Source organism: Penicillium alfredii, assembly GCF_028826965.1.
Source record: "Penicillium alfredii strain IBT 34128 chromosome Unknown utg000005l_segment0_segment0, whole genome shotgun sequence".
Taxonomy (NCBI): Eukaryota; Fungi; Ascomycota; class Eurotiomycetes; order Eurotiales; family Aspergillaceae; genus Penicillium; species Penicillium alfredii.
Window position 1 is genome coordinate 1,284,448 of NW_026622702.1, and position 22,849 is coordinate 1,307,296.

General features: G+C 44.8%; 7 protein-coding genes across 7 annotated transcripts; 5 read left to right on the forward strand and 2 right to left on the reverse strand.

Annotated features, from left to right (window-relative positions):
• Window positions 1–795: 795 nt before the first annotated feature.
• On the reverse strand, window positions 796–3,154 carry NUU61_003906 (fungal specific transcription factor domain-containing protein; the record flags this gene model as incomplete). Its single annotated transcript, XM_056654488.1, has 5 exons — window positions 796–1,052; window positions 1,145–1,623; window positions 1,728–2,420; window positions 2,498–3,073; window positions 3,132–3,154. 5 exons carry the CDS (start codon window positions 3,152–3,154, stop codon window positions 796–798), a joined length of 2,028 nt encoding a protein of 675 aa, XP_056512515.1.
• A 671-nt stretch (window positions 3,155–3,825) lies between these two features.
• NUU61_003907 (putative oxalate/formate antiporter) lies at window positions 3,826–5,230 on the forward strand (the record flags this gene model as incomplete). The annotated part of the gene is made up of 2 exons (XM_056654489.1): window positions 3,826–4,139; window positions 4,351–5,230. 2 exons carry the CDS (start codon window positions 3,826–3,828, stop codon window positions 5,228–5,230), a joined length of 1,194 nt encoding a protein of 397 aa, XP_056512516.1.
• An 832-nt stretch (window positions 5,231–6,062) lies between these two features.
• NUU61_003908 (uncharacterized protein) lies at window positions 6,063–6,314 on the forward strand (the record flags this gene model as incomplete). The annotated part of the gene is made up of 1 exon (XM_056654490.1): window positions 6,063–6,314. The coding sequence occupies one exon, from the start codon at window positions 6,063–6,065 to the stop codon at window positions 6,312–6,314; it is 252 nt and encodes an 83-aa protein (XP_056512517.1).
• Window positions 6,315–8,619: 2,305 nt separating this feature from the next.
• On the forward strand, window positions 8,620–8,997 carry NUU61_003909 (uncharacterized protein; the record flags this gene model as incomplete). Its single annotated transcript, XM_056654491.1, has 1 exon — window positions 8,620–8,997. One exon carries the CDS (start codon window positions 8,620–8,622, stop codon window positions 8,995–8,997), a length of 378 nt encoding a protein of 125 aa, XP_056512518.1.
• Window positions 8,998–14,616: 5,619 nt separating this feature from the next.
• Window positions 14,617–16,300, forward strand: NUU61_003910 (uncharacterized protein; the record flags this gene model as incomplete). The annotated part of the gene is made up of 4 exons (XM_056654492.1): window positions 14,617–14,977; window positions 15,025–15,353; window positions 15,433–15,548; window positions 15,604–16,300. The coding sequence occupies 4 exons, from the start codon at window positions 14,617–14,619 to the stop codon at window positions 16,298–16,300; spliced, it is 1,503 nt and encodes a 500-aa protein (XP_056512519.1).
• Window positions 16,301–17,121: 821 nt separating this feature from the next.
• On the forward strand, window positions 17,122–18,069 carry NUU61_003911 (uncharacterized protein; the record flags this gene model as incomplete). The annotated part of the gene is made up of 1 exon (XM_056654493.1): window positions 17,122–18,069. One exon carries the CDS (start codon window positions 17,122–17,124, stop codon window positions 18,067–18,069), a length of 948 nt encoding a protein of 315 aa, XP_056512520.1.
• Window positions 18,070–18,954: 885 nt separating this feature from the next.
• Window positions 18,955–19,508, reverse strand: NUU61_003912 (uncharacterized protein; the record flags this gene model as incomplete). Its single annotated transcript, XM_056654494.1, has 2 exons — window positions 18,955–19,334; window positions 19,412–19,508. 2 exons carry the CDS (start codon window positions 19,506–19,508, stop codon window positions 18,955–18,957), a joined length of 477 nt encoding a protein of 158 aa, XP_056512521.1.
• Between the last annotated feature and the right edge of the window lie 3,341 nt (window positions 19,509–22,849).

Consider the following 22,849-nt stretch of genomic DNA (forward strand, 5'->3'; position numbering starts at 1 on the left):
TTTAATTGCCAGGTGTCGACAACGAAATATTCTATATTCCCTTGGTTCATATTCATATCCATATGCATGTTGATAAAATACAGTAATTTCCCCTGGTTCCTCAGGCAGAGTGTGGGGACCAGCGTGTGGGACGTGGGAAATTAATTGTGCCTGAGGAGAAAATTTTAAAAAAAGGCCTAAATTTCCAGGCTCTCCGAATACCCAAGCCCTAAAACAGGAAAAAAAAAGACATCTGATCACCCCCGAGTTCAGCGGCAACTCGGCTTCTCGCGCGAGTGGAAGGAGAATATAGTTTGGGGGATCGTCGCCCATTTGATCATATCGCGAAGATCAGTGGGAACACGAAGCCAGCCCAGCGCAGACTCACAGACTGCAGTTGTGTCGGTCTACCTATGTCCAGGTGCCTCGACAGAGATAGCTAGCGACTGCAGAACTGTGTCCACAGAAAAGCGAACACCTCAAGATCCACCGTCTTGCTTCTTGTTTTCCCAACAAAATCCTCACCGCGATGGTTGTGGGAATTACATACGCATTGTATCCCAACTGTCCTTTTACCTTCACCGAACACCTCGCTCATGCAAATCCAATCAGAATCGTGTGATTTCGCAAAGAAAGGAACTGTGGAGACGCCAGAACCATTTCTCGCACTTGGAAGATTTACTCTTCCAAGTATAGTGTGGGTGGGAGTATGTGGGAACGGGGATGCCGAGAAAACACCGAAATCCACTTTCGGATCGAGCAGGATTCGAATCCATGCAACGGACGAACCATGATTACACAGCGCTGGAATACCATTCACTGATCAACAGTGCAATCCAAGGCTTCCTTGACATGCTTGGGAAGAAAAAAATTCCGTGACCACCCTGTCCAGTGCGGTCCGTCGAGCCGGACCAGCGCCAGATTCATCAGCTCGCACCCTTTGCTCTGGTTGCGCAGTGCCTGGCGCCACATGTACACGAGGCGGCGGGCGCGGATGGCGTGGTCTTTGGACGGGGCTTGGACGACTAGCAGCATCATGAAGCTCGAGACAGTGGCGAAGCCGATTCGACACCCTGCCGTTCAATTGTTGAGTCAACACGTAATCAACACTTTTCGTCAAAAGAGTGATTGCCAACTGGGAATGGGGGAATGCGTAGAAGCTTACAGGAATACCAAAATCCAGCCAGGTCACTACACGCCATCCTCACAACCAACCGCAACATCGTCGCAGCACAGTTCTCTGCCGCCTTGAGCACGGCATTGCCCTCCCCGTTCGCACTGGACATGTCGATGGCCGGCACAGGCTCGACCTCGTCGGCCTCGATGATCTGCGAAATGTAGTCATCGACCATGGCGGCGAAGCTCGTTGCGTCCTCGGTCTCTTCGAAGAGGCGCGGCGGCGTGGCGGACCGAACCATTGGCCGTAGCAGCGCGCGGAAGATGAATACCTCCAGAAGAACGTAGGAAAAATGCAGGCAGTTGGATTGCGGGCCGGTGCGGTCGATTGTGGCGAAGAGCCGGTTTTGTTGTCTTAGTGGCGCTGGTAGGTGTGAATACCACACCCGGAGTCTTTGTAGAAGGGGGCGTGCTGTCTCGAGAGATTTGGTGAAGTTTGGTGATAATCGCTGGGATGCGCGCAGGGAGCTATATGCAGTGTGAATGATTAGGATGCTGAAAACTGGTTCAAAATGAAGAGAGAGAGAGACAGAGGAAAGAAGAAGAAGAAGAAGAAGAAGAAGAAAACTTACAAGAGGCGTTGCTGTACCTCGTCAGCAATGCGCGACAGGCGAGCAAAATGCTGAAACTGCTGCGCATACAGCACATCATCCCCAGAGTGGTTCTGCGGCGAAACCAGCGAGTCAACCCGAATCCGATCCAACCGGAAATCCTCCTCATCCAGATCTGTGACATCCCACTCATTGTCCCGAATATACGGCGGACGCCCCATCAGCAGACTGCGCCATTTATCCTCTGCATAGACAGCCCACCAGAGTCGTCGGCGCAGTCGTCGCTCCCAGGCCGGGAGGCCCATGGGCCGGCATTCCAACTGAAGCCCCAAGGATGTTGCCAGCCCGACGAGAATTCCGACAAACGACCACACAAACGGACTGTCTGCGACGGTGCTCTGGTTTCCTTCGCATGGTTTGTGCAGATACAGTAGACCTGCTTGTACGGTTGCCAGGTGCGGCGTGTGGATTTCCTCGAGGAGGTTCTCGAGGACCATGCGCCAGAGCCGGTCTGTGGGTGGGGTTGTGTATGCGTTTAGGATTGAGAGGTACTCGTCGAATTTGGCGAATGGCTGTGCGCTGGCGTAGATGGCTGCGAGTAAATGCGTGGGCATGGATTGCAGGACATGTTGATCTGGTGTGGTGCGAAAACCTGTCAATCCGAGTTGTGATCGCGAGATGATGGGCAGAGTCGGGAAGACGAATTTCATGAAGCTGAAATATGGATCAGCTATTGAACTAGTGCACTGCTATTACAGGAATTCCTCGGGAAGGAACAAAACAACACCTACAGAGCCACCAGTCTCTGGCCGCATTCCGGGGCAATCAAGAAGTTCAGCTCATCTCTGATAGACTCCTTCTGTGCAAACCTCGTGCTCTCCCTAGCAGGCTCATACAACTGGTCTGCCGCGACGAGGAAATGAACCGGGATCTTTTCGTCCAGCGGCACCCCGCCGGCATTGCGGAAATGAACCTGATGAAACAGCAGGAAGCCATGGTCATCGAACTTGCAATGCCGCAGCAGCCAGGGGTCTGATTCTCCCGATGCGCCGATCAGCTGCGGCGAGAAGCCTTTCAAAAGATCCAGCGTCTGGATGGCCTGGGGCGTGGGCCACTCGGGGAAATGGTGAGCCGGCTGGGATGGGAGGAGGAACTCGTTGGGTTGGACGTCCATTAAATGGGAGTCGACATTATCGGCGGTGGCGTCTATTGTGTCCAAGGATGACTCTGGCTCTGTGGGATATTGAACATGATCGGTTCTCTCGGACGGGATGGTGATATGCCCTTCAGTAGTAGTCTGTATATCGTCTTGAGCTGACACGGACTCGAGTCGAGGTAGAGTGGTGGGACTGGAGACAGCATTGAAGCTGCAGAGCGAACCAGCTGCTTGGCATCGTTGACAGATTTGACCCGCTTCTGCCTGACACCTTAGTTTCTTCCGTCGGCATTGGTCGCAGGGTGGATGTCGTTTTGATCGGTAGGGTCGGGCATCACCATGGCAGTGATTAGGGTTACTCGGGGAAGACGGCTCCATGACTTCTCGGCGAGCAGAGGAGACAGTGCGGCGAATGCACCATTTATGGACTCTTGTCGCGCACGGAATTCGGCGACGCTATAATGTGCATGATGATTTTCTCTGGTGTTATGAGAAGGCGAGTACCCACATTGTGTCCACGGATTCTGGTGATGCTGGCCTGACTTCGGGTGGCCTCATCCGAGGAACACCGGAGTGGTAGTTGTTCATGGGGCAAATACCGACTCCATCATCTTCCAAAGTGATTTAGCGGTAGTATTAGGACATGAGCGGAGTGCTCATTCACCGAACATCTCGAGTAGGCCAATCACAGGTTGATTTCACCGAGCATTTCTCATCCATTTTCAAAGGAAGTGGAGCATTCATCGGCGAGCGATGCCGTGATCCAATGGCAGCTGGAGATGGCCGATGATCGCATATCTGCCATAGACAGCTAGAGTCTGAAAGCAGTTTAGTTTATTGGACCGAGTTTGTTTGGTAGAATGATCTGCGATAGCTAATAATATGATCCGGTTATATCAAGAAAAAGCCCAGGTGTGAATGACTCCTTCCAACTTCCAATCTTTTCTTAGTGATTGTGCCAATATGTTAGATTCCGAAGCTAGCACCCCCCAAACAGAAGCCCTCGGCGTGTCCCCAGTACCAGCCAGCACCGATCTCTGCGACGAGACCAGCTATCCCGAAGGCGGGCTCAAAGCGTGGTCGGTCGTGCTAGGGGCCTGGTGTGCAATGATCCCTTCTATGGGGTTATTGAACAGCCTGGGAGTTTTGCACGCATGGACCAGCACCCACCAGCTCAAGGATTATTCCGAATCCAGTATTGGCTGGGTCTGCGGCGCCTACGGGTTTTTCCTGTATTTTGCAGGTGCTCAGGCCGGTATATGGGGACCCGATCAGTTGTACGCGAAGATAGAGCCTAACAGCCACAATAGGACCGATCTTCGATGCATATGGGCCGAATTATGTTGTCATCCCGGGATCTGTTGGTATTGTTGTTTCATTGGTGTGCTTCAGCTTCAGCGAAGGTGTGTTCTCTTTGAAAAGATGCTGTATATTCATTCCCTAACTGATTGATGTCCCAGAATACTACCAAATCTTCCTGTCGTTTAGTGTCCTGGGAGGACTCTCCGCTGGCACACTCTTTACTCCCGCCGTCTCAGCAGTTGGACATTGGTTTAACGTGCGCCGGGGCTACGCCACCGGCATAGCCTGCACTGCCGGCGGTATTGGCGGGGTGGGTTTCCCTCTGATCATTTTATTTGCCGCCCCTCAAGTCGGCTTTCCCTGGGCAATTCGCATCATCGCCCTGCTATGTCTGGTGCTATGTACAGTTGCATGTCTCCTCCTGCAGACTCGACTGCCACCGAACCAGAAAGCCGGAGCCTCGATCGACCTCGCCGCTCTCAAGGATATGAGGTACGGCTCGACGACCGCAGCCATCTTCCTCGTCGAGTTTGCAGTCTTCATCCCAATCACCTATATCGCATCTTATGCCCTCCACGTCGAGGTCGAAGAGACCATGGCCTATCTCCAGATAGTGTTTCTCAACCTCGGCGCCATCCCCGGCCGCTTCTTGCCTGGCCTGATAGCCGATCGACTGGGCCGGTTCAATGTGATGGTCTTGACATCGCTGGTGTGTGCCGTCCTGACTCTGGCACTGTGGCATGCGGCTGAAACCAACCTGGCTGCGATCATCTGCTATGCGGTTTTGTTTGGTTTCTGGAGTGGCGCTGCGATTAGCTTGACGCCCGTGTGTATCTCGCAGGTGTGCGCCACCGAGGATTATGGGAAGCGGAATGGCACTACATTCACAATCGTTAGCGTGGGAACTCTCACGGGGATTCCTATCGCGGGGGCTATTCAGCAGCGTGATGGTGGGGAGTATGGGGGACTGATTCTGTTCGGTGGATTCTTGTATCTCGCTGCTGCTGTTGCATTTGCAGTGGCGCGCGGTATCTGTCGAGGATGGTCTCTTGCAACTAAATTTTAGATGGAAAGGAACAAACATAGATGTTGAAATGACCAAATGGCTATTCCGCAAGTATAGACCCCTAGGCACCTGATCAGGATATCAGTCTTTCAATGTAAGATTTTGTTCAAATGAAACACTCGCCTGATATAGCCTTGAGATCAAACTTTTGTCGCTGCCTGGGTTGATATTGCCCATCTCCTTTGTGCTCTCTCTTCTTCCTTCCTACACTCTACCTCCCCTCGCGCCCTCTCCTGTTTTCTTTACTCCTACTCCTAGTATCCATATTTGCTGTCTTCATCGCGATCTCCATGATGGAAATGTAAGAACACCCGTTCCCTCTGAATTTGGCATGATAAGGCATGTGTACTAACTTCAAAAGCCACGACGAGGCCCTGATAGGTCTGAGTATACTAGCGAAGCAGAGGCGCTTCCTGGCGACTGGGTAGCGCGTATCAATTGCCTCGAATACAAGAAATCCCGAGGAGACGGATGGCTGAAGATAGGTCTTCTGTAATTTCTCAACGCTATACCATCTCAGCGGAAGCCTGTGATTCGCAGCAACTACGTGTGGGACGCAGAATTTGCGAACCGAATCATTGGGGATAGCGTCCAAAACGTCGAATCTGCCCTCGCCCAGGTTGTCGGTAGACCGGCCGAGTCTCCCTGCATTCCCTAATTTCGTTGCAACGGCCCCTGGAGTCAGTGTGTGGTTGTGGATGGCACCGCCCATCCCACCTGCTCTGCCAAATGCCACTGGCGTGGAAATAACAGCCGCTGCGACTTTCCTAATGCCGTGGGGCAGCATACGCTCATGTCTCCTGTCACTCGGGCTCCTGTCGCTTCCGCCAATATGTACCAGCGGCCTACCGGGGATTCTGTTCACCCATTCAACATGCCAGCGGTCACCAGCACCCAGCCCTCTCAGGCTTGTGAAACTCCTGCGGAATCCTCGGTGGTTGATGAAGCTGATATAGAGATCCTATCTGCTCTAAGAGAGATACGGGGCGGAATGAAGACCATCGCCGAAACCATGATACATATGGCTCGGCAATTGGAAACCATCGAGAACGCCCTTCGCCGACAGTCCAACTGTCGCCGCTAGAGCTTCAACTCCCTCAGCGTGCAACTCGAGGGACTGTCGGTGGAGGACGTTCTCGATGATTTCCAATTGCCGAGCCATATGTATGATCTTTGAACTTGAGCTTCGTTTGCTATCTTCTCCTTCTTTTGTGTCTTTCAAAATTTCCCCTTGGATTATTTTACGGGCTTGAAGCCTCCCATTGGCACTATCAATGTGACTCAGGAATGGAGTAACAGAACTAGGAATACCTCGCAGGTCAATTGGCAGCTTATCAAAAAAATTCGTAAATCAAAATCTGTTTCTTGAGGTATAAGTTGCTTTAATAAATAGCGAGTTTCTGATCGAACAGAGGAAGTAATAGTCGAAGATACTGGACTAGAACATAGAGGGCATTCTACAGCATAGAATCCCTCAACTATAGTCCCTCAATGTCTCCAGCTATACTTAAATATTTTATAATAGTCCTAAGGATACTTTTATAATAATATATTAGTAGCTAAGAGAGAAAGAGAGATATTGACGGCTACTATTATCATATAGTAAATGATTATAAAGAGATATAGATAAAAACTAGATAACTCTCTTTAATTATAATAGTATTTTTATAGAAGTTTTATCTCCTAGAAAGATTTTTTAAATATCTACTCTTTATAATATATCTTTATATTAAGTAGTCGTTTTTACTATAAATTTCCTAAGCTTACTATATCTAAGAACTTGAGTATGATAAAATTATTCAGTTTATATATTTCCCTTAAAAATTGTATTTTTTTAATAGACTATATAGATAAATTTCCTTTAATTTACTATATTATTAACTTAGGAGTTATATTATACTAGTATGTTAGTAGTATTTAGAGAATAATATATAATAAGATTCTTAGAAGTATCTATATACCTAATTGTATATAAAATATAGATTAGCGAACTAGTTCTTAGCGTTAATCTATAGTCATAATTATACGTACTAGAATATAAAGGATTTGAAATTTTTATGATTTATCTAGATTATAATAACTATGTAACTAGCCGGCGTATGGCGTAAGTACGGCTAAGCGGACGGGAAGCCCTGTCCTCCACGCCCTATAGTTGTATGTACTAGAGCAAAGTGAGAATCGGTTAGTATAGCCGAGGTCATAAGTGAGCGCCGCCTTAGTGTCGCGCGATCGGGGATGAGCAGGGTAATTATACAATAGACGGGGTGAGAAGCTAGGGGATTTATCTCCCAAATCACGCGACAGCCGCATTAACCCTCTCCGCTGAACTATTTCATAAAATTATTGGATTATAGCCGTCCCCTATACTATTTGCAAATCACCACTATTCCTCCCTCGACCTACTAAAGTGTATCAAGTACTTCATCTTCTTTCTTCCTCCTCTACTACCCTACTTTTCATCCACTGTAGCTCATGAGCGTTCAATCAAGACCCAAATATTTTGACAACAGTATATAATGCTACTATATCGCTCTGCCTTAGTCCTATATGGCCTTATATTGCATTAACCACTTGCGGTTTACTTCGCAGGCTAAAGTTTTATGCTGTTACATAGCTCTATAGATCCCTCGATTATTCAATAGAAACCATGCTACTGGGAGTATGTAGGCGAAACGCTAAGTTATGAACCCATAATTATATTCTTAGGAGCTTTAAGTAAAGACATTGCGTATATGCGCTAGGATAGCCGTCCTGTTTCTATAGGGATTAGCGGAAAGGCAACCGGGATGGCTATACGAGTATTCGATGACGCTTTGAAAGAAGAGTTGACGCTACGACTAAATGAAGAGTGGCGACTAACTTCACGCTTATACAATTCCTAGTCTACGTTAAGGTCAAATGATGAAGACAGAAGCAGTATAGGTTCGAGAAACGGATGTTCGGGTGGCCATGACGTATATAATAAATCACCCAGGCATGCCGTGACCATAGTTCGAATAGAGCAACTGAACTTATGATGTTGATTTACTTAATTCCATTTGGGTATAAGTGGGCGATCAGTGTCGTGATCTCATTCATGACTGCCGAAGACAACTTGGGTCGGCAATCTAGATCAATGTTTCCGCTAAACTAATACTTTCCCACCAATAACCGCAAGACATGAAACCGTGGATCTAGTAGCAAGTTTGCCTCAATAGGCCGCATTTGGTTTCGCTTCATGACTACATTTTCGTTAGGAATTAATATTTAATGCTGGTCGGAGAGCCCTTGAAGACCTTGTTTCACATTGATTTTAAACCAACCATCAGAACATCAATTACTCCCAATTCACTAAGGATTGCCCAAGTCTCAATTCCTTATACAATCCATTATATAATTCCTTATACAAGATGAAGCTTACTGGAGCTGCCATCCTTCTTCTCAGCTGTCTCTCGACTGCAACGCTTGCCGACGATCACAAACACAAGCCGGACACAGCAACTATCCAACTGGCCAACGACCAGTCTGGGGCCAACGCGAACGTTGCCGTCCCCGAGAATGGTAAAAAATACTCCATCGAATCCCTCTGGGGAAAAACAGCAGTCGCAAAGAAGGGTCGCGTGTTTGCGACGAGTGCGCAGCTTGTCGCGTTCCAGCAACACACACACTGCACAATTTTCGACCATGACCATTTGCATGCCGAACTTGACGCCCGGAAGACTTGGGTTTCACTGAAAGATGGTAAAGTTGTTAATCTGGATCACGCATTCGTGGTCTGTGACGATTAGTCCTGCTGCTTGTTGCCAAGGGACGTTTTCGTTGTGTCAACAAAGTCCGCGCCAAAAGTCGTATGGAACTGAATCTTTTTTTTTTTTTTTTTTTTTTTTTTTTGGTTATACGTTTTAATAATTCATTGCAATAATTTATTCTAATAACTCTTCGCAACTAGTTTGTAGGGTAAGATTTATACACCTACCTGGGTTTTTAAAACCGGTTTGACTGAATCACAGACCTTTGGTGGATCCCTAATTCTTTGTGCCTTTGGGAGATGGATTAGGGGGGATAGAAGAACCATGATCTCATTCAAGCATATATGAATAAATACATGACCTATGATTTACTCTTTGAATCCTTGACGGGATATTCGCTAGCCATGCCTACACCTTTCGGTACGCTCTCAATTATTCTATCAAGCAAACCTTTCCACAAGTTAATGAGATATAGCCCAAGCTGTTGTATTTACTGGAAGTGTCGATCGTAGAGCCAGAGACATTATGGTTACTGAGGTAAAGATAGAGATAAAACGTAAAAAGGCGAAGGCTAAATGAAACCCTCGACGTGAAATTATCTGTTTCCTAAAAGATTCTGCCGATAAAATCCAGTGATTTCGAGATTTTTTCCTTCTTCCTTTCGTCCTTTTCTTTTTCCTATTCCTTTTTTTCTTTTTTTTTAAAACCCAAAAAATGGGCATATAGGTAGTTCTGAATCTTTGGTCTTATTTGCGATTCCGTTGTGCGGTATGATTAACATAAAATAAGTTCTCTGTAATCATTCAAATTAGCTCTTACCTCGGAACATAGCCTTGGACCAAATTCAAAGAAATATGAGAGAACACTTACCCAATATCATCGTCCATGAAAAGGTTTGAATTCGAGATCACAGGCGAAGAGTGAAAGCCCTCTGTATTTTTGAGACGTGTTGAAGGCAGCGGCAACACTGTGTGCTTCCCCGGCCAATGGTCTAATAATATTTGACAAGCGTTATGAATCTCTGCGTCTGTCATTATGCTATCTTGTGCATCATCGTGAAGCAAGAAATTTGTGTAGATATCAATGCTTTCGGGGAGACAAAGGGCCTGCTGGACCTCTTCGTTGAATCGTACTCGATTTGAATGTGCAGGCATATGACTTTGTCGTGATATGGCAGACTATATAGATTGGAGTCATAAGTATATCCTCAGGAAATATTTCGGGTTAATCAAGAAACTACCTTATCACTGAGCGACCTCAGTATTTGACATCGCGGCCGAGGAAGTAATATGCTCTTTTTTCCAAGATTTTTAGGCTCTTTGCTCATAGAAGCGAAGCCTTTACCATCATCTGGCGAATTTGTTATAGAAAGTTTGTAGGGCCCGAAAAGCCAGGTTTTGTCTGTATCCTTGTCCCTATTAAGGCCAATGAGATTATTATTAATTCATTTCCATTCGATCTTGACACTTACCATTGAAGGAATCGAGGTGGGTAAAGTGGAAGGTTCTGCTTCTGTTGATTCCATGCCCTCCATAGCGCGTTTTCTAGTCGGTGGTAGTTTGGTAATGATGTTCGTCGGTGGAGAATATATCTTCTTGTAACTTGAAAATTTTCTAGTCTCCAGGATGTAGATAGATAGTCAACGTTTTGTGTGACTTCGTCGTCGATGAAGAGATCGTCGAATGCGTTTCGCGTCATCGTTGGTTTGCTTCTTGAATAGACTTAGCTTCAGGTAGGCAGAGAATTGGTCATCAAAGGGTAGAAAGTCTTAAATGTCGTTTTTGTGCGCGCTGGAATCTCACCTTTATAAGTACTATTCTACTAGAGCTACATTGCCCATCACTGGAGTGTATTACGCAAACGAGAATGTCCTATGTATAAAGACTAGGCTGAATTCAATTTCTCCATGCACAAATTTTTTAGCCTAAAGCGTCTAGCCCAAGAACCTGGCTCCCGCCGTTTGCGAAACATGGTTCATAATTTACTGGTAAAGCACGAAGCAGGTCTTGTAACCCAACTCTGGCCTCGTGGTTCTTTCTACATACACGTACCTTGAGGCTATCAGGCGATGCTGAATTGAACATTGACAGTAGATGCTTTCTAGTTCTCCGCATACTGCAAATAATAGGCAAGACAAGCCTAAGAATCTTTCGAACTAGGAATAGGACTCGGACAGTTAATGGTGACCGGCTGCTCTAGATTATTGACAGATCATTATAGAAGCGAGGCTCTAGTATTGGCGGTATATCAACCGGCCACCGAACTGTAATACCCACTATACCCACTATGCCACGGATAGTTCCGCAACTCACGTTACATTTTTGATAATTTCAAGACTAGGAATGAGAAGACTACCGAATTGCTGAATTCATCGTAACACTTATCGCTAGGGTTGCCACCACTTTTATTTTCCCGACAAGGACATTAAGGTGTGAGGCTTGAATTTTGCCTTGAATTAAGTTGACGGCCGAACTAATATGTAGGCCGGCTGTGGAATAATCTACACATCTCGCGAACAAAATGCCCAATGAACAAGAATGGAGGACATTCTTCGATTGCAATTATGTTCTAGACCCATCTGAGATGGGCTGGAGCATTTTGCCGAAGGGCTGTCATTCGTCTCAAATAGCCTTGAGTGGGCGGCAATTTTTTGCGACCAATCACCATTTAAACCCCGATGCGGGATAATGACTCATGACATTCTCTTCTTTGATCAAACTCGATCTTTCAATTCCGACCGGAATAGTGTCGTCCTTAATCGCAAGATTCTAGGTAATTAATTCTTCAGCTAGGTCTTCGGATAGAGGAAATTTTGAAATTATATCTATCGGCCGGGTGGGTTTTGAGGCTAATGGTTCCCACCCAGGCTAAGGTTTCAAGTCAGAAGGAGACCCAGGTGAAGATAGAGAGGTCAGACGGAGGGGAAATGTCAAATAGGCGATGAAGGGAGATTACATTTATCCAATGTCATGAATGGGGTAATCGGAAGGAAAGCTTGACCATGCATGGCAGTGGGAATCTTGGGGCTGAGTAGGTAACTACGGCAGGTAGCATAGTGATATGTGGAGTGTCAGAAGCAACTTATAGATTTCAGTGAGATTCTTCTGCTTCAGCCGAGAGCAGTTCCATTTCATTGATAGGAACATCAGTTGTCATAGGTGATAGATTGTTAAGGTGACCTGAGCAAATTCGAAATCCTGGCTCGATATCACAATCTGTGTTAGAGGTATTAGGGTCGTCGTATTCGCTGTTGTGATGTTGATCAGATGGGAGGTTGTACGCAGACATCAAATATCCTAGCATGTTGGAATGTGCAACTATGATGCGGAGATCGGGATCACTTTTTGAAAGAGCCTGATCGAGCTTGCTCGCGCATTTGCAGTACATCTCGTCCTTCGCGGCATGCATGATACTTGAAAAACATTAGAGCAGTTTCTCTGGGGATTCAATTCGTCGACCCTACCTAAAATGGGTTGTAGCCATACGTGGTATTTGTATGCCTGCGGAGAAGGTATTGCGAGAAAAGGTTTGAGTATAGCAAATAACGAGCAATGAATGATTTTAATACTGAATTTTTAGTATATTTTTGGTAGGCAAGGTAATAATATTGAATAGATTCAGGATACCTTTGGGTGAGAAGAGGTCTAGAACTCTTTAGATTAGTCCCGGCACATCCAGAAGACCGGCTGGGATTTGATGGCTCAACCAAGAAACTCTCGACTTTTGCACTAATCAGCTGACATGGCTTTTACGAACTATTAAATATCCCCCTTGAATTGTAATATACTTGTTAGAGTGGTCTTAATCGTTTATAGCTTTTCAAAGATATATAAATAAATAATTATACTAAACTAATTTTATAGATATACAAAAAAAAAATTATACAATTTTTGTTCTATATATTTCAAAACTTACATCATTTAGTGTCGCCGTACACCGGAAAAGACGATGTATAGTGCAGGTAGTGATCCTCGAGGCGACGAGCAAGTGATTCCTCTCTGGATATATTGTGATATTGATATTCTTTGTTTACCCTAAGCGTATAGTCCCTTGGCTTGACTTCCCCTAACTCTAAGAGCAAGTCTAGAGAAAATTTGTTCGTACGACTGCTTTTACCTCGCGTCTTCCTTTCCTTTCCCATGCCTAAATCGATTATATCGTTAAGAATATCTAGAATAAGCCGATTTACTCGAAAGCGCCCCTTCGAAAATTTAAACGAGATATAGTAGATAACTTTGTCGAAATAGTTATTAAAGCGCTACGAGATAATCGACTCCTTCGATATAAATTTAGAGTTTAGGGTCAAGTTATATCCTATAACCGCGTAAATCTATTAGAAGCTTCTCTAGAGAATAGCTTAGAGTAAATAAATCTTTAAGATATATAGATACTATAATAGTGTATAAATACTAGATATAGAAGAGATAGAGGAAAAATGAGAAACAGAGTAGAGAGAAAAAAAGATAGTATTATACAAAAATATAATTAATATACCAACTAGTTCTATATATATCTTATAGCTAATAAATAGTAAATATTAATATATATAGTAGAGTTTAAAGCGCTATATAAAGTAATAATTCCTAAATTAGTGTAAAGGGTCTATGGAGATGGTGAGGCATAAAGCTATTTCTAAGTAACGGAAGGGGTGGATTAGGTGATGTTATATGATCGTGAGAGAGATAGGAAGTTGGATCCTATTACCTAACCTATTTTACGATAGAATAATTATAATACTTAGCAGAGACTTAGTCGTTTATATTATCGATAATACGGAGAGGTATAAGGATATTATATAATGAATTAATACTCTTATATTAGGCTAGCAAGACAAGATTTAGTCTTAACAACTATAAGGATATACTATTAATCTAGATAAGGCTTATCTAATTAGAAAAAAATAATAAGCCCTTTTTATATAAAATTATAGAAGAACCTATATATATATTAGCGAGGCGGTGGCTATATATAGATCCTTTAATTCTAGAGTATTTTAGCTAGAGTAATATAATCTAATAATTATATAGACTAATTTAGCTAAAAAGATTAAGACAATAATCACGGGATGCTAAGGCGACTCTCAAACTAAACTCACCCAGGCGACCGGTACCCGACTATTAGCCTCGGACAAGCCACACGCCGGCTAGTTAGTAGTTAGGTAGGTGACCATTGGGAATCCTTGCTATTGTATGTTTTTCTTTTCTTTTTTTTATTCGCTCGCCCACAAAACCTTCTTTTTCTTTATAGAGAATAGACTAGATTCGAGACTAGATTCCGCTGGCCATCCGGAATCTTGTATATATCTGTCCACTATCCGTACTACTAGTTGACCACGAACAAAATACTAAAAATGGTAATAGAAATAGGAGTAACAAAGTAATAATAGCGCCTTAGTAGCAATTCAAGATATATATTTATTGTTATTAAATACATAAAATGTCTTTATAGAGAGTAAAGGTTAGGCTGTGAAACTCGGGTTTTTCGTCTACGCCTCGTAAAGCCGCCTATTCTTAGCATGTCATAGCGGGGGTGTCTCGCGCCCTTTGTCACAACCAAGCTTTCCACCCCCTCAGCAGTCTTAATTTCGATTCTTCACAGCCCAACCACCCCCCGCCCCCACCACACTAGGATTCTTCCTCGCATGGTATCCCGTTAAGGATGAAATCTGCATACTTAGACGCTGCGACAGCCGGCCAAGGAGCCCAAGACAGCGAGTTTCTGTGGGTGGATTACCAGGATGGAAAAACGCAGGACCTTCCTGTTGCTCGGACCAAACAAGCCTTTATTCGAGCCCGCAGTCATCGATTACGGCGGGAGGCGAAAATGCAGAAATTAAAGGCTTCTATTACCCCGTTCCCGACTGGTCCAGTGCAGCCACCTGCCGAAAAGCATTATAAAACTCGCCCCAATGGTCATGATCGATGGGCACCGGTACTATACCAATCTCCTCGAGCCGGGGTAGCAGAAGCCTTTCCCTCTCTGGGCTCTGCTTCGAACGTGGATCTTCACTTTGACTACTGTAAGCACACGAGTCAATCCTGCAACGCTAAGAACCCCTGCATTCAGATGCGGCTGACTGCACCATCACTGCAGACCGGGTTTATGTCTCCAAAGTTTCGTTTCCCTTTAGTGCCACCGAGATGTCATCCTGGTTCTTCCGCAATGCCCTAGATCAGCCGGCCCTGGCTGAAAGCGTGTTATTCCTGAGTGCATCGAGCCACACCGCGAATTTAGTGACGCGTGGTGCAGCGACGCGCGAAGTGCGAAAGTCTTTTCGAGATATAATCCAGCTCCGTTCTCGAGTCATGAAGTCGCTGCAGGGGATCATCATGCATCCTTCCGAGACGCAAAGAGAGTTGACAGTCGCGGTGATTGCGAATCTCCTTTGTGTGGAGGTGAGTCCGCACACCGAAAAAGCAAAGCATATAATTAAAAAAAAAGGAGACCGAGCTCATGTTACAACCTTCCTTTTAGGCAGCTCAAGGCAACTTGGAGGAAGTTGATGCGCATGTTGTTGGCCTGAAAGGAATCATCCATGTGTTAGGAGGGTTGGAAGCTTTGGGAGACTGGACTCTATCGACTCTATATTGGTAGGCCGCAATTCACGGTATGGCAAACATAAAACTAACGTTTCATCATCGACAGCTGTGACCTCATGAGGGGATTACTGATAGATTCCCCGCCGGCCTTCGACCTTCTGCCCAAGTGGGTGCTGAAAACCCAAACCGGGTGCACTTATGTCAAGTCATACGACGCTTCTTCGATCGGAGAACGTTTCTTTAGTTCTGAGTGGTCTCTAAATACTCCTATCCAGCTGCGGTCAATCATTCAGTCCTTCCAACAACTCGTTCCTTGCTTCGAGAGCATGGCTGACTCGGAATCACGGACCCTCACCTTTGAAAACGATTATTTGTTGCTCCAAATGCACCGACTATATTCCCTGCCGTACGATTGTCCACTGGGGCCCTTGCAAAATACGATCAGGCTCTCAGTGATAATCTATGCTGTTATCCGAATCTGGAAGTTTGAAGGAAAGCCAGGTATCGAGTGCCTCATCCAAAGACTTCAACAATGCATCGAAGAAAGCCTCGATGATCTTGAGCGGACGGCACCAGACCTACTGTTTTGGGCTCTATTTTTGGGTAGCCTTGCCTCTTTAGGGCTGCCATCCCATGGCTGGTGTTTGGCACGCGTTCGAAAGGCTGCGGTGCAACTTGGTCTGAAGAATTGGAATGACGCAAAGCGGGTTCTGGAGGGCTTTTTTTTCGTATGCCGTCCACGCAATGAGAATGCCAAAGCCCTTTGGGATTCAGACATAGAACGTTCCATCAGCCGTTTGTGAAAATATTTCTATTTTTGGGTTCCCGTGTGTACACCCCAGATGTGCTTGGGTAGCCCCCCATATCTCGTAGTTGTGTAGACCTGTCCAAGCTCAATGTAACGAGACTGAAAATGGCCCCATCGCAAGTTGTTCATACATAAGGCGCCCTGAGACATTGAAGATCAGGTCTCGGGATGAAGTTTACCTGTTCCTTTATTTGATTTCTATTGCCCCCGGTTTAGTGGAATCTCGTACCGCGAGCCTATCAGAGTCGAGTATACCACCTCCGATTAAGGAAACTGATCTACAGAGCTGTCACCTCGACACCTAATGTGGAACTAATATTGGAGAACCTTCTTTCTCAGCCGCAGATCCCCCCTGAAACCTCCCCAAGTAGCCATGCAGCCCTATTACCGACCCGAGGTCAATCAATCGTGGCTGGATCGTGCATGAACATCCCTAGTGTGAATTATCATGCTTCCTACTTTTTTTAAGAAATGATATCTACCTATGAAGGCGACGGACTAACCCCACACAGGCCAACAGCCAGTATCCTTCGTTCTTTCACTTTCCTTTCTAGGGCATTGATTTTGGAATGCAGTGGTCTTGTTGGGAGGCATTGCCTCGTTCTTTTCCTTATATTTAGACCCAAACTACTTGCCTGAATGCCATCGCCCTCATCCCTACCACCGATATCCCAACATTCTCTTCTTCAACTTTGAATGCATCGGCAACCCTGAGGATAAGCCAACCAAGTCCATCGTTTTAGATTCGTCGGAGCAGCAGTGAATTGACTCCGTGGAAACCCTTCCAAGCTCCTCGGAGGCACTTCTACAAATCCCATGGATCCCGGCATCTATTCTGCACAGCTTCTCCAAGACATATCGACGTCTTGCTCGACACCCGATAGCTATAGATTAGATCGAAGAGAATCACCCACCAGTGATGCCCTAAGCTACCTTTATGGTGAGGCGAACGCGCCTGGTGATCAAATTCCTTGGTCTTATTTCTCGATCGATGATACTGTTCCTTTCACGGACATGCTCTCTATGCAGCTCGATCAGACCTACGATTCTTGCGAGCCCTCTGTGGACGATGTATCAGGTTGCTATACCACACAACAAATCAACGATTGGTTTCTGGGGCGTGAATCCGCTCGCAGCCTCTACGAATCCACCATCTCTAACCGCACCGGTCCCACATTTGGCCATGTACCGACAGACATGGGACAAGAAATGAGGCTTGCTTTTGACGACAGTCCCCCCACGGCCATGCAACAATGCTTATCTCCACTTCCTACTATGAGCTTCGCATACGACAGCTCCCTGGCTTTTTCGCCCCCCCTCACAGCAGCCTCCCTCGACACATCCACAAGCAGTATCTCATCACCCCCAGTCCTCTCTGATGCCGAAGCCTCCTCACCCCACCACTCCATCTCATCGCCTCCCGTCTCCGCCTGCAATCAAGTCACGCAATATGGTACGCCCGTCGGTGACGGGCTCTGGCGTTGCGCTCACCCGGGGTGCACCTCGGAAGCTCGCTTCCGGAGAGGCTGTGACTTGCGAAAACATTTCAATAAACACCGCAAGCATTTGCTGTGCCGGCACAATTGCTGCCCGCAATCCAAGCAAGGCGGGTTTTCCAACAAAAAGGACCGGGATCGCCATGAGGCCAAGCACAATCCGAGAATCATTTGCGAGTGGGATCTATGTGGGCGAGTATTCAGCCGTGTCGATAACATGAAAGATCATGTGCGGCGCGTTCATCGGCGCATTGGAAAGAATCGATGAGTATGTATGATTACTATGTGTAAGCTATGTGTGATGTATTTCTTTTCGGTAGTTGGGTGTTAAGCGGATCAGCGTCTAGTGGTAGCGGCGGCCATAGATAGCGAGGGTCACAGGGTGCTGCCAGGCTTTTTTTCTGAGGTTTCGTAGGCAAAGCTGTACTCGACGCAATGACAGCCTGAAACCAGGAATCTTCCATCCACTTCGTTACCTAAGTCACTATACATACCATACTTAGGTGTGGCTTCCTTATTCTAGGTGCCGTCGCCTTAATAAAGACGCTCAGAGTCAGACTCACTGAGCTGCCCCGTGTGAGGGTCCCGTAGGATTTGATATGCCTGCGCTTCTTTCCAAGGACCTTACGTAGTCCTCTCCCAACAATAACATAGCTACATAACACGACTTTAAAAAGGAGCATCAAAGATGTGACCTAACTGAAGCCCTGTTTGCGCCTTGTCGCTTGGGTCGAGTCGGAGCTTGGCGAGTCTGGCGTTTGAATCCAGTGTCGGACATGCTCTGTTTCACTGTTTCACTGTGGTGTATCATATGCTAGTGTGAACCTCGACCGCCCTTGATAGTCTTGAAAACAATAAAAAGTGATTCCAGAGTATATATGTATGATTTGTAAGGGTTACTCCAGTGCCTCTCCGAATCGATGCACGGGTGTCCTCTATCCACGATATGGCTAAAACACGTCAACCCGCGCAGGGATGGCCTAAGCTATTCAATAAGAACCAACCCATTTATGAGGTCGGACACGATCCATCCTTGTTTCTAAAGCGTACCATACCATCCGAGCATGCACACTGCTCTAGGTTTGGGTCTGAGGAGCCCAAACTACTTTATGTCAGCTCCGGCGGTTCATGACGACTCAGGAATCAAAACTCACTAGGGGGTACAGCTGACAGATGTAGTACTTGTTTTTGTCGGCGGAGCAGGCTCCGTTCGATGAACTGTCAGAGTAGCGGTGGCGCTAGGATGCGCCTTCACCCAGTCATCATAGTCCTCGTCGAGATAAGCACAGTCCTGGTTGAGCGGGTCTCCTCCCACAGGCTGGCAATTAGCCTGCGGGTAGATTGCGTCTTCGTTGATCTTGCTGGCCGGCATGGTGTTATCCGGATCATCTTCCCAATCATTGGTTCCGAAATCGCCTTCAGTTTGATTCACATCACGCTTGTGATCCTTATCCCACGACCACAGGCCCGCACTGTTCCAGACGAATTCCTTATTGAACCAATTGAAGATGTAAAACCATGTGTAGGAGTCCGCTGGATTTTCCCGTCAGCCCTGACCAGGGAAAACCCTTGTATGCCAGTCTCAGTTTCTTGGGAGCGCTGCCACTGACCGTTCTCGCTGACTGCGGGATTAAGAGCCCGACTGGACGCTGGCAAGTTATATGTGTTCTTCCAGGCAAATCTGGCGCAAAGCTCAGGGCCATACATTGTCTAGGAAGGTTAGTCAGAAACAGATTCCCTGCAGAGTGCGAGAATTTCTTTTCATACCCTTGTGCCCTCCAGCTCAGGCACCGTGCTGGTGAGATCCTTAACTATTTTGAGAACCTGGTTAGCCCAGAGCAGCACTCATCAAATACTCTCAGTTATATTGTCTCGCTTACTCGGATGTATGCGTAGAGCTGGCTTAGCATGAAAGAATTCATGCGCCATTGCGCTTTCCTTGGTAGCCAGATGAGGCAGTTCGGAAACTGGCTTTGTGGGGCCAGTTGTAAGCACATCCAAACGATGATACTTGGGGCTTGTAAAAAACCGGGGGCAAAATGTGACAATGTTGGTGTAGAGAAATTTCTTGGGAGTGTTGTCGGGCTGAATCAATACACTTCCGGGGGTAGTAAAAGCACCGCTTCTAAGGGTGAGTAGTTAGCACATTTGAAGCAAGATTCGTGGAACTTACGCTCCTTTGTCGCAACGGGCCTGGAAATTAGGTAGAGGTGTGCATCGGAACGCAATCCGGGATTGTTGAGTCATGTAATGCCAGCCTTTTGCATCACCCTTAAGAGGAAATTCTGCGACTTGTTTCATGGCGGCTAGTCCGGGTCAGCGGACTCGAGTAATATATCAAGGTACACCAATTCCAGCGTCCTTACAGACGATGTTCTTATAATCTCCATTGTATTGACCCTAAAAGATTTCCTTCGCATTAGTGTCAGAATTCGTCAAACGGTATCCAAGGAGATACATGCCCCCCATCCTTTGGTTTTAGGTACGTTGCTATCGCTAAGGAAGAATCGATTCCATCCAGGAGAACTCTCCGGGGGCCAATGGTATGGCTGGACCAGTTTGATCGCGCCATCGAGAGTCTTCAACAACGTGTCGAAGTGTGCATCACTGCAGTCTTCTGCGGCATCGCCAAAGTAGATGCCTTTGTATTTCGTGTGGAGCTCCTCGAGTTTTTTGGCTTTTTCTTCTGGGTCCAGAGAGATACCTCGCTTTTCAATGGTTGCCGGGGTCGCTATCACTGGAGTGACTATGGCAACCAGGAGAATGACTGACCAGAGGGATTGTAAATACATGATGAAGCAACGGTGATGCGTCTGACAATGGAGGGAGAAGAATGGTGTGGTTGTAGTACCAGAAACAAAACAATTTATCGGAGCAACCTTCCTCAATAAATAGACGGACTGTTGTCGCTGCTCCTTATAGTTCTTTTAGGCGGCCAGGATTAAGGCAGCCCAGAAAACTCAGATTGGCGATCATGTAGCACCACAGGACTTCGGGGTTACAACTGAGTGGGACCTAACGATCTCAAGTCGGCTTGTTAAGAGCTAATTTCATCATTTTTACTAGTAGATGCCCTAGCTAGCTCTGCCGAAATAGCTCATCTTTTACTATGGTAGCCGTCCCCTGAAGTCGGACCCACAGCGTATTAGTAGCTGTTGGTCCTCCCCACAGGAACGCAAATCCCTATAGGAACATAAATTTTATTTAGTTTTTGATTTCTCTACTATACCAACTATACTAAAATCTATCGATATTATCGAAAATCGGCTTATTGAAGCTTACAAAGTAGCAAAATGCGAAAAAAACTAATAATCGCCGAATTCGATATTCTCTATCGATTTCGCGCTAGGATCCAAGGCCGACTACCTAAAACAGCTACTATTGTAGCCAAAGAAAACTCTTAATGATTCGTAAGAGAAGACCCTGATTCGCTCAATTCGATAGCTTAATTCGCTATAAGTTTTTCGCCTATAATTTATGTAATTAAAAACTATACGAACTAGATTTTAAAGCGGAATATTACAGACAACGCGCTACGCGTATCGAAGAACTAGACCTATCGTTTTATCGAACGGCCCACCTCGGATCTATATTTAATAAAATAGAAGCTAATTAATAAAAGCTATTTCAAATTAGTGGATAGAGGGTATTTAGTAACTTAGTCTAATTGTCTTAAATTATATATAGCTAAAATTAGGCTAAAGAATATCTATAATTTCAATAAAACTAGCTTCTAAATTAGTTAAAGAAAGATAAAAACAAATCGTTATAATAAATCTACAACGAGTATAATAAAGTAATTCGTCGATTGAGAAAGATAAATCTTTTATAACTATCGAATATATCGCTACCGATAGCTTTACTCCATTACTATATCTTAGTTTTCGCGATAAATATTATCTTGAACAATAGTATATAACGACTTCGCCCCTAGACAATTATTATATCGCTATAAGCCTAAAAAGATATATAAATAACAAAATTGTATAACTAGCTTTAATAGTTTTAATTTTATACTTATAATATACTCGGTAGGGTATAAAACCTATCGATTAGGTAAAGAAAATAAATAGAGTAGTAATAGGTTAAATAGTATATTCTTGTTACTATTAAGACTAAATCTTATCTTTTTAGTCTAATATAAGAGTATTAATTTATTACATAATATCTTTATATCTCCACACGTTATAGATAATATAAATAATTAGGTTTCTATCGAGTATCGTGATAATTCTATTATAGAGTAGGTTAGATAATAGGGTCTAACTTCCTATCTCTCTTAAGATTATATAATATTACACAATCTACACTTTCTATTAGTTAGGAATAGCTTTATATCTCACTATTTTTATAGACTCTTTATAATACTATTTATTATAAAGGTGTTACGACCCCTGCAGCCACCAACTAATTAAAGAAGACTCAACCTACTGATAGGTTACCGTGAGCCAACCAAATAAATAGTCATGTAGGGTAAGATATATAAAATAGCCTCTACTATATATATATCTAGTTCTTTATAATTAATTATATATTATTACTTAGATATTACCTTAGTCTTATTTATAGTTTATCTTCGTGATAATTATCCTACGAGTAGAGGAGTTACTTCTGTACTAACCTATTCAGTATATATTTAACTAGTATACCTTCGTAAATACCTAATAGGATCTATCTATATAAGGCCGGGTGTAGTATCAGTACGATTAAGGACAGGCTTAAGGCTCATAGTTACCAAGAGAAGTACCACCTTTAAGGACCAACCCATAGTAACCAGTTAGATACGCGTAACAAGTATACTATAGTAATTATTTTGGTCTAAAGAGTCATTAAGGCCTTCGTATTAATAATAAAGGTCTTTATTATCCAAATTAAATAGTTGCTAATAAACTCTATGATACTATTCTATTTAGGAGTATAGACAACGCTAGAGATAAATATTATATATATCTTTTTAGCCTAAATAAAGAATTTATTAAATTTAGGGCTATTAGTAGTCTATTAGATCTTTACTTACAGTATTTACTTAATTTAGTATAAATTGCCTT